The sequence below is a fragment of the Lineus longissimus genome, chromosome 2 (assembly GCF_910592395.1).
Source record: "Lineus longissimus chromosome 2, tnLinLong1.2, whole genome shotgun sequence".
In the NCBI taxonomy this organism is placed as follows: domain Eukaryota; kingdom Metazoa; phylum Nemertea; class Pilidiophora; order Heteronemertea; family Lineidae; genus Lineus; species Lineus longissimus.
The window spans coordinates 28,478,164-28,489,678 of record NC_088309.1 but is presented as its reverse complement, the minus strand read 5'-3'; the positions used below and the strand labels follow the sequence as shown (position 1 = coordinate 28,489,678).

At 41.8% G+C, this 11,515-nt stretch overlaps 1 protein-coding gene across 1 annotated transcript in view; it reads left to right on the top strand.

Moving 5' to 3' along the window:
* Positions 1–781: 781 nt before the first annotated feature.
* LOC135483925 (neuromedin-B receptor-like) overlaps positions 782–11,515 on the top strand; it is a 46,221-nt gene continuing 35,487 nt past the window's right edge. The window contains exon 1 of the mRNA XM_064764995.1: positions 782–1,708. Coding sequence (XP_064621065.1) covers positions 1,342–1,708 — 367 coding nt within the window. The 5' untranslated portion in view covers positions 782–1,341. The remainder of the gene's footprint in view (positions 1,709–11,515) is intronic.

The window sequence follows — 11,515 nt, the reverse complement described above, 5'->3', positions numbered from 1 at the left end:
CCTCCTGGTCCCCAAGATCTTAACTAAAACTCTTACAAAAAAGAATCTTGCAACAAATATACATGTTAATGTGCATTAAAACTGACAATCGTATGAGAATGCTATCAGGATTTTCGGCTTGGGAATCTCGAAAGAATCTTATCGGTATATCCTAAGTCCAGCCTAGGTTATTACCCCGACCATTATGATATCTAATTTTAGCATCAGTCTATTCATTTCTGTTGCCAATCCGTGTGGGAGAAAGTTGACCCCAAAACGACTGCCTTGGGCCCCCATTAAAGCATTAGTCACCTAACATTTGTTTTATCTTTAGCTCCGAGCTATCGTGGGGAACATACGGCAGTTTGCTTCTCCCGTCGAGGTAAACATACTTTCGATGGTCACAATACCTTCAACTTAATGGCTTTCAGCTCCAGCGCATGTGTAGGTTGAATACCATATCGTCTTATTCGATATCAGGGGGATTTGGTTTTAATGTGCTGCGCTTTAAGCCATGGGTGAAAGTTGCTCACCACGCAGACCCCTCCGCCTCTCCCCGATAATCTGTCACGTGTCCTCCAGGCAGCTTATTGCAGGCGGTGTCATCTCTGACACTGCTGCTCATGATTATCTCTCCTAGTAGCAAGCTACATCGATCAATGTCAATACAAGTAATAACTGTCTGCTATTTTATGCTGTATCGGTTGCCTAGGTACGAGGATTATCGGATTAACAGGTGTTTGACTAGTGTCGAGGCTGAATGATACTGAGCATAAAACCAATGGGATCGGATGGTGGGGAGCAGTGGTTCGTTCACCGTCACTTAGAAACCTTGGACCCAAGTAACGAAATCTGGATTCAGTCTGGGTGGAAGGATCTTCTAATGTCTCCTTCACTTCTCTACCAGGATGCTTACATTCCAATAGCTTACTAAACATCAAAGGCTTTTTAAGGAACTGAGAAATATCAAGACAGAATTGGATTGCTTTCATGCACTTTATCCTTAAGTTAAACTCAGCGATGGCGACAGATGGATATATCTCTGATGACTATGTATGTTTGCTAACTTTAGGTTGATATAAACCCTGTGGATACTTCAGTCTTCATGACTTGCAAGCACTACTCTTATACTGGTATTCAACACTTGTTGATGAAGAAAGTGTTGGAGTTACTGTACTTACCTTATAACTCAAACAACCTATTTTGTACTTTGAGTTACTCTTTGATGTTGACCATTATATAAAGTGTATGGGCTATCATATATCGTGGTGTCGTGGATGATAGTCATATCCTAACTTTCTCAGCTGCAATTGTTTGTCTTTTTGGATCCACATATTCTAGTTTCAAAAGATATTTTTGACTATGAATATCAATATTACCATGGATTATACCAGTGATAACGTGTCTTTGTTGAACGAAACTAATCTGAACGGGACACACGGTACTAATGGGTCATTGGTGGACTCAGACCAACAACAGCAAGTCATGGAAATCCCATTGTATCTTTGGTTGATACCGACAGCTTTTTACATCTTCATCTTCACCTGTGGAGTGACAGGAAACTCCCTGGTCGTGATCGTGATTTGTAAAAACAAGGATATGCGCAACACAACCAATTATTTCTTGACAAACTTGGCCATCGCGGATTTGTTGGTTTTGGTTGTATGTATGCCGACAGCTTTGATGGAGATCTACACCAAGGAGATATGGTACCTGGGAGAAATTGCATGTAAGTTGTCACCCACCAGATATTTGGGTTTTTTTCGAGGACGACACCACAAAAATTAAGGTCTGGTTGATTAGTAGTCTAATTGCAAGTTAAACGTATGCCTTTCCTTTGTTTTCAGTCGCCCTTCATGGGAGCAATTTGTGTTTAATCTTATACTGATAACTTGTAAATTGCGGCAGCCATGCGGCCGTTGGGGTGACCCTGTATAGTTGACCACACGAGGCCAAAGTTACTCCGCGAGGCTGGTCAGATATGTAGTCTTTCCCGTTCATTCCTTTACATCGTCCATCCAAATCATCTTTGGTCGACATGGCCGAAAAAATCCGTGAACAAACGGCTGAAATTTGTCAAAAGCTGAAAAACCTTTGTTTTTAGCAATGTTTACCTCATCTGTTCTGTGCCAAGTGGTTTTACTGACAGGAGCTAGTACAAGACGCACCAGAAAGATACTATCCAATTGGTTAAAAGGAATTGAGAATTCTTCATCTAACACTGCTTCAGCTGAAGGAGTGTAAGTAGGCCTACTTGACGATGTATCAACACTCATGTTTCAAGGGGTTTCATAGGTCTATTACGTCATCTTGTCTACTGTGAAGAGATCTTCCAGAAGTTGGGACCGTGGCATAATGGTATATCATTGAATGGCGCGGTTTTGTAGCTGGCACTGTTCTCTCGTGATTGTTGGTACTTTCCATATCTGAAGGATGCTTCTTTCACACCCATTCTCTCCAATCATAGAAACTAACTGTGTCTGTTGTAACAACCACAAATATATGTTTTTATTATTAAGGATTCGAAAATAAGGCTATCCATTAGAATTTCCTATTGTCAGAATGGAACCGGAGAAATCTGAAATGTTTCATAAAGATTTATTCAGATGGCGGATACAGGTTACTGGAATTGCATATCTTGAGAGAGAGAGTTGGTATCCCGCATGCATATTGACACAGGTGTCATTCCTATTGTGACAAGTCAGCAATATTTGACTATACTCGCCACAAGTAGTTTGTTATGATGTATTCTGACTGACGGTTCAATCTTCAAATACGACCTGTGAACAGCCAAGCTGAACAAATTTCGAAGGTGCAACGGACTTTTTTCAATTGCAAAACTATGTCGCAACGATAACCAGACTGTGGTGATTTGAATTAGTATGCCGGTTGTGGGCTGCCTGGCATGAGACTCGCCGCAATCATTTAATTTGTGACTAGTTGAAAATGAGTGGCGAAATAATGATGACTTGACTTATAAAATCGTGTTGTCAGTCAGCTTCTCTGATGCAAAATATATCGTTACACATGCTTGTCTCTTGACCTCTGCCGTTTGTTCTTTCCACCCAAGTCGTGTTTTTTGTGACAAAGACTACTGCTCGTCTTATAAAATCAGAATTCAAATTCCGATTTTTTTTCATTATCTCCGAGAATCATCCATTCGCTGATGATTTTTTGAATATTTCATAGTTCCTCTAAAACACCTCTGCCGCACATTGCGATGCCGTGATTACCGCCTCATTATAATCCCCTCTCTTTGAAACCCAACCTGACAATTGCATCCTGACTTCCCTCCCCTAATAGGTGCTAAAACATGATTAAAATCGCTTTAATGCCAAGTGATAACTCGTTAAGTGTTTTAAAAACTTCTTACCAGCAACCTTTTCTGTCCTAAAAGTCTTCTTATCCTGAACATCTCCAACTCCTCAAAGCAATTCCGGCATTAGGAGCGATAATTAGCTTGGATGCTGCATGTTTTTACACCACCATCAAGGTGCGTGAGAGAGATTGATGACTTTCATTCCGGTCCATTGATGATATTTGTTTCCATATTATTTACCTCAGCCTTTACTCGAAACGACGAAGTTTTACAACCACTTTTCGTTCAGTCCAGTAAGGTTATTAAATTTCTCTTATGGAGTTTTTTAAAATTCATTTTCAATTTCAGCGTTCTCATTGGAAGCATAGAGTAAAACCAATAGCCACCGGTACAACTGGCGAGTTGATTCCCTAGTTGCCATGGGGCCACTATTTTCGCCTCTGCATTCTTGTCAGGTACTTGCCTCAGGTCATTGCTTATTAATGCAGGAAACCAACCCTTTACATCCCACGTGTCCACCATGTTTAACTGTTTAAAGAATTGAGTAAACAGCAATGTCTTTCTTCTCAATGCAGACACATAGAGATGAGGCCAGAACTGAGTTAGTCAAGAAGTTGCCCTTATGCTCGCTCGCGTGCTCGCATCTGGGCCTGGATGTTTAAGGCACGTTTTGTCACTGACGCTGTGGTTAACTTCTCGTTATCTCCTTCAAGTAATCCCCTTAGGCTTAACGCCAGCGTTAGTCACTAAACCTGTTTTGAGCCAACGGGCCCTGGTTATTGGAAACAGCAACTTCATCAGCAAAACATAACAGAATTGCTCAACGTTCGCACTGGCCTTGAAGTAATTCGAGTCTCAATTAGGTTTTCTGATAGTTTCTTATTTCATATTTATTAGTTTCGTATTCCCACAGAGTATGTCACATCGTGATGATCGAGCAAGTTTTATCTATTATGAAGGCATAGTTGGCTGGAAATGGCTACAACACAATATAACGATTTGAGTTGGCTCGTTTTTTCGATAAGTTTACCGGTGATGTAGGTTGCAGTCACTTTATCAAGCCTCACTTCAAACCTCACTTTGTTCATGCACTTGAAAACAGTCTTAAAAAATGGCTTGGATGATATGTCTGCTTGGTGTACTTTGTCAAAGATGAATATGATCCGTTTGCAAAGAGTGCTTTGATGTAATGTCACCGATACTTGTATAAATACAGCCATATAGATATGGTTTTATCCAACGACTCATGCATCAGTTGGAGACCATGTCTTTCTTTAAGGCCAAACACCAGTGCCACTTGAAACCAAAGCCGTGGTATCGCGCTTAATACCCATACTTGAAGGACAAGCTGCTGTTCCAGCTTCACAAACACATAACAGGAATGACAGTCGAACAATATAAAATCAATCAATTGTACATGAAGTGATGAGTTATTCAATTTGCTGACTGAAATGTGTTGTTCAGCTGGTTTGTCTTCCATCAAGATTTCTCTCAGTTTCACATCGTTATCATCCGAGAAATGGGATGAGTTTTTGTTCTTTCCTTACATGGTCTGATCAATGGCTTTAATTAACGTAACTGTAATAGTCACATCTCCTTCTTCATGACAATGCTAAATATTCCATTTCCAAAGATATGTCGTATCGACTAGACATACTCAGTGACGAGTTAAAATTTTCATTAAGCTTTAACGGACATTTATTTGAAATGAACTACGTTAAATCATTTTTGATTGAGGTGTCTGGGTGTTCCATGGACAGGTTAATACTGCTGGTCTTTTGAGTTCATGCTTTGCCTAAACATTCACCGATCCCATGGGTCTCATCGACTGCAATATGAATTAATTCTGCTAAGTGATTTCGGCGTTTTATGTTTGGTTTATCGTCCTTAATGATGAATAAATGCATCTCTTTGCCAGTGTCCCACTGTTGATGTTAACTTAGCCTGACACTGCATTGTTGAAATATGATTTATAACTGCTTGCGACTTATCACTTTAGAAATTACAGAGGGATCAGCAGATGGCCCCATAAATTGAAAACAGTTGGTTTGTTAGGGTGTGTTTTGTTATCAGTCTGAACCCTGGCTAGGATGTGCAGCTTTCTATTGGTAAGTCTAGTCAGTCTGAACCCTGGCTAGGATGTGCAGCTTTCCATTGGTAAGTCCAGTCAGTCTGAACCCTGGCTAGGATGTGCAGCTTTCCATTGGTAAGTCTAGTCAGTCTGAACCCTGGTTAGGATGTGCAGCTTTCCATTGGTAAGTCTAGTCAGTCTGAACCCTGGCTAGGATGTGCAGCTTTCCATTGGTAAGTCTAGTCAGTCTGAACCCTGGCTAGGATGTGCAGCTTTCCATTGGTAAGTCTAGTCAGTCTGAACCCTGGTTAGGATGTGCAGCTTTCCATTGGTAAGTCTAGTCAGTCTGAACCCTGGCTAGGATGTGCAGCTTTCCATTGGTAAGTCTAGTCAGTCTGAACCCTGGTTAGGATGTGCAGCTTTCCATTGGTAAGTCTAGTCAGTCTGAACCCTGGTTAGGATGTGCAGCTTTCCATTGGTAAGTCTAGTCAGTCTGAACCCTGGCTAGGATGTGCAGCTTTCTATTGGTAAGTCCAGTCAGTCTGAACCCTGGCTAGGATGTGCAGCTTTCCATTGGTAAGTCTAGTCAGTCTGAACCCTGGTTAGGATGTGCAGCTTTCCATTGGTAAGTCTAGTCAGTCTGAACCCTGGCTAGGATGTGCAGCTTTCCATTGGTAAGTCTAGTCAGTCTGAACCCTGGTTAGGATGTGCAGCTTTCCATTGGTAAGTCTAGTCAGTCTGAACCCTGGCTAGGATGTGCAGCTTTCCATTGGTAAGTCTAGTCAGTCTGAACCCTGGCTAGGATGTGCAGCTTTCCATTGGTAAGTCTAGTCAGTCTGAACCCTGGCTAGGATGTGCAGCTTTCCATTGGTAAGTCTAGTCAGTCTGAACCCTGGCTAGGATGTGCAGCTTTCCATTGGCATTGTATGCTAGGCACGAGTCCCGCAAAGACGAGTACATCAATATAGCCATATAAAGACAACCTGTCTCCTGACGGACAATATTGCCGGATTATCTGACTGTAGGCTGTCAACAAGTCAATTAGCATTCCCTTGTTGCTTCCTCTTTATTCCGTTAGATAGATTCATGCAGCGATTGCCATCCTTCGAGAGCTTCTGGTGCAGGAAACGCTCACCGAGAATGGCCAATGCAGAGGAACTTGACCTGGTAATCTTTGTCGTCCTACAAATCAATGACAGAGGTCGATCTGACTGCACACCATCCTTGGGGAGCTTTCGTCATGAGAGGCGTTTACCGCCAGCGGTCATTCCAAACATGACTTCGGTCAAAATCAATTATGGGAATGACGTTTATGGGTAATCCAATTCGCCTATTTCTAATTGTATAAGGATTACGATAACAAGTGAATGCGAAAGCGATGTTGGCTGTCTCTGGAATTGACGAGCCTTGTTTGCTCATTCGCTTTCTTTATCGGGCAGTAGCTGCCTGGCCACGACTGCATTGCCCACTGCTTATTTACAATCCTCACGAATAAATCACAGCAAGTCATCAGAAATAGTTTTTCACAACGAACATTGCCCATCACGTTCAAATTCTAATAACCACGCGAGATAACGTTTATAATGCTGCATTATTAAGTTGCCTGACCTCGATGGTCAGATGTGTTAGTTCAACATACGCCTGGAGTGAGCGGTAATTTAACTATCACATGCACAACCGATTTAACGTGTGTATGTTTCGTGCAAGATGTCCTCTGTCCAAAGATGAAGACCACTTTCTCATCTATATGATGGTCTGATTACCCTAGAAGGCATATTATTAACACCATGCAAACACCAACCTACTTCAGGTGGTCACGCAAACACCAAAGGCCGCCCGCACGGTCTGACTGGATGTTGTTGATCAGGGACATCCAGACCCATTAGGGATTAGTCCATGGTGCCGTCGTTGTCCTAGATGTACCTTTCAATCTGATCATTCAGGTTGTCTCTGTCTGTTGTTGATCAGAGGCATCACGAGATTAGTCCATGGTGTCGTCTTGATGAAGGTTGAGATCAATGATCTTCTGATCGAAAAACATACAAAAGTCGTCCTCTTTATGGAGAGTTTTATCAGTTTACGTACGATTGAATGATTCGCTTGCTGAAAAGAATACTTTAGTCCTCAGAGACGTGAGAATACGAAACCAAAAATCTAAATGATAGCTGAAAACTAATTTCACGAGGCAAGACGCATGTTTTGCAAGTAGTGGGAAAAGCCAATCTACCACGAAGTTCGTGACAATATTGCCCCTCATCTCTATCTGATGGTTAGTGTCGTTGTTTACAACTAGATTGTGTTCATCACATGAAGGTTATGGTCGTATTGGTTTTAGTGACCAGTCGACTTTTTGCTTTGGACTAACTTATTGCCAGCTCATTACAGCCAGTTCTGCACCCATTGTGTTATAAACTTGGGATGAATGTTTTTCTCGTTGCTACAGATGGACACGAGCACTGGTCTCTAAACATGCTCTAATGAATATAATGGTCTTCGGCCTCAGCCTTGTATCATGGATGGTCGTGGTCCAACATCATGAACAGTTTCTTACAAAAGAAATTGCGTTGGCACGTACCAAACCCATCTCCGTAAGATTCGCCATAATAGTGTAGGCCTGTTCGTGACTTCAGAATTCTCTGACTGAGGTGGATTTGGTGGCTGTGTGAGCGCAATAACGATCACGGGGCCTTCTGCATTTCATATTTCATCGGCTGAAATGAGCCTCGGTCACCAGATTAAGTTGATAATGTGTGGGACATGAATACTTCAGGGAGCCTATCCTCCTGACTGACTCTGATCACGGAACATTATCAAAATAATCGGATGAGCTGTGGATAAAATTTTTAGACTTTTCCAAGTCAGTTTATGCAGCAAATATGAGCCATGTTCCTGACTTACAAATCTCCTGGGATCCAATTGCAGTCGAATTTTGTAAGGCATTCTTTGCTAAGCTCGTCAGATTTTAGGAGATATTTAGGATAACTCGTTGTTTTACTTTGGTCTCAGCCCATAACCTACACCAAGGATTGTGTTAAACCTTTCACCACTCTGACATTGTCAAAGATAAGCCGGTTTGTTGGTAACAAAGATACTGTTGACGTTTCTTCAACATCCGAGAATTACGATATTCATGACACTCAGACTGGCTTAACAAACGCCGTGGGACAGAAACAGTATCCGATTGTTTAAAAAAAAGTATCTCAGCTGTCATCTCTGCCAGTCCTGTTTATTGTTTTAGAGGTGGTTTATAGCAATGCCCTTGAATCTGAATAGATAGAAATAAAAAACTGGTAAAACCAGAGAATGGTGAATATGAAGTTTTTCTCAGCAAAGACCCAAACATAAATCCCCGTCTTGCTCTTCGTGATGGTTCTTAAAACATACGAGACCTTTCCTTTATATTGGGTAAAGTTCTAAAAAAGGTCTTCATGCGTGTTATTGACAGATAAGGTGGTAACAGTCCCTCCAGGTTCGTTGCAACAAATCAGCGAGAAGTGCAAAATAAACGTACGCTTCGAGTAAAAATTGTTTTCGTGCATGCCTCATCGTTACTGGCAAACCCACGCATGCTTGGCCTCTTTTATCTTGTAAATAGCGACATGAAACCGATACTTCCACCTTTTTCCTCATTCCATTACTACAAAAAATCTTCTTCCTCGCTTTCTTCCCCTGGCTCTATATGGTACTCTGTCAGTGCCATCGGCAGTGCCTTTCCATAACAACGTCTAAGTGCTATTGACCAGTAGTTCTCCCACCGTGATAGTGGTTTTCAAACGACGGAACATTTAGTTCGGTATATACATCATTGCGGAGGCCAACCATTTGACTGCAGTGGGTTGCGAATGAGCTGCGGTGAGATTGCGATTAAACATTTCTGCAGCGAAATATACTGTATACTCACCGGCCTAGGCAGAGTTCAATCATAACTCCTCCCCGCTTTGTTTTCTCCTCGTGGTTCAGGACAAGTTCAACTCTTGTCCTACGGACTTCGCCTCGGCCACTCAGGATCTCTTCCATGTTGTGTGTGGTCTGCCCTGCGTCTCTTTCCTTGAGAATACCATCTCAATGCATCACGTTCTGCTATCATAATGACATCAATGTTATCAAAAGAATTGGCATATTGTGATACTTAAGTATGTGTAATGAAGTGAATAACACTTTACCTACGAATCTTCGAAGAAACTTGTACCGAATCTACAAGAACCTTTTCGGGAGCTGGGAAGGTATCGGTACAAGTTATATAGAGGACAGGTACTAGATTTTCGATGAAATCAATGCGATGACAGATGAACTTTGGTATTCAGCTTTAGCTTTTAACGATGACAGATTGGGAGGCTACGATTACCGTCTGTTTAGTCACTCAGGACGGAGAAATAGATAGAGTCGATAATTATGTTATCGGTGGAGATATCAGTTGGCCAACTTACACTCTTGACAGAAATAAACTTCTCATGTAATATTCAAGAGGCTGCTCTCTCATCAGTCATTGGTATTAGTATTCCGCAGTCAAGATAAACTACTCCTGGCGAGGAGTATGTTCTTGCTCTCTCGAACTCAGACTTTTCGTGGTCTTGCTTGCCGTACGGGATATGTCAAGTCCGGATCATTAGGTGAAGTGCTTCAACCAACAGACTGTGCCCGAGATGTAGCTAAAGCAAACAAAATGTTGTTGTTATTACGCAGTTCTGATTGGTAATCAGCTGTATTTCAAAGTTGATCTATCGTCGTATTTATTTCATCTAAAAACTAGATTACGTTATCCTCTAAATAACCTGTACCAATACTTTCCCCGCTCAAAAATCCCGATAAGGTTCATGTAAGATTAGTCAAGATCTAATTCAGTTTCGTATTCATGCACGTACATATGGGCCCAGGTCAACGATACTTGAAAGGGGCCAAATGATTTACCCATCATCGTCTGAGCGCATATTATACCAATATTGGCAAATCATGAGATGTGTTACTACGATTTCTGAAAACACTACTAGTCATTGCCTCGCAGTTTGTTCAGCTAAGAGACGCCAGCCATCTGTTCAAGTTGGGCATAGAGAGAGTCGATATCAGGCGGTTCTGCTTTAAGTTCCATACAGTATTGCAGGTTCATCCACTCTAAGTGAGCTGTATAATGGGCTCATGTTCATGGGGAGAGGTCAAAGCAAAAGTGAGCACACAGGGCCGTCTCTCCGAGCAAGGCATCATGACGATTTCCACTAACGCACAATGTTCTTTTTTGTCTATTGGATGACACGCTTAATATTAATGGCGAATGGTCGACTTGGGCCCTGGATGTTTGCAGATCGTCAGGATTAGGAGGTCAGAAACATGAGATGCATAAGAAAGGGATGTTGAAGATGAGCTAAATTCTATTAAGGGTCTCCCTCTCGTGATGTTGACCCTCTGTAAACTTACAATGGTAAAGAATTTGTGATCTGTATCTTTGGATGGAATCCCTCAGCCCGAAGATGGAGACGGAGACAGATAGTTGGTTAGATTAAAGAACAAGCTTGTGAACCACAGATCCTCTCTCAGTAGGCCTAACATGCAACAGTTGGATTTACTACTTGCAAATTTGGCAAGCAGGCAGTTTGCAGTTGACACAGTAACAACTTCTCTCATGTGCCTACATACATGTGGGGTGTCCCCAAAATGCTACGATCTGCGCATCAACAAACGTTGTGCAGCTGGGAAGCGAAATGGTAAATAAGGTGGACTGTGGTTTATACAGAGAAAGGTATCAGCAAAATGAATTATTTATTTTCCAGTTTTGATATTTGAGTTTAGCCATGTGTGGAACCAGAAACCAATAATATCACCAAGGTTTTCGAGAGCAGACGTGATGTTTGTAACGTTTCGCTACTCTACGGAATGCAATAATGGCAATATCAATCAACTTGTTGATCAGCGTTTATGGAAATAGTCACAATGGCGTACTGTGAGCGTTCTAGCTATCTGTCTTTAGTATCGTGGTGGAGGCGCCTATCTAGCCAAGTCTCCATTCACACGCCACTGTCTCCTGTCGCTATAATTACGAGCATCATGCGACATCACTTGTGAGTTGACTTTCTTCGTAATACTTAGACAAGAGTCTGTAGTCTTTGTAGAGTGTGATGAAAAGAAGAAAACACTATGTCTGAAAGGTGAATAAT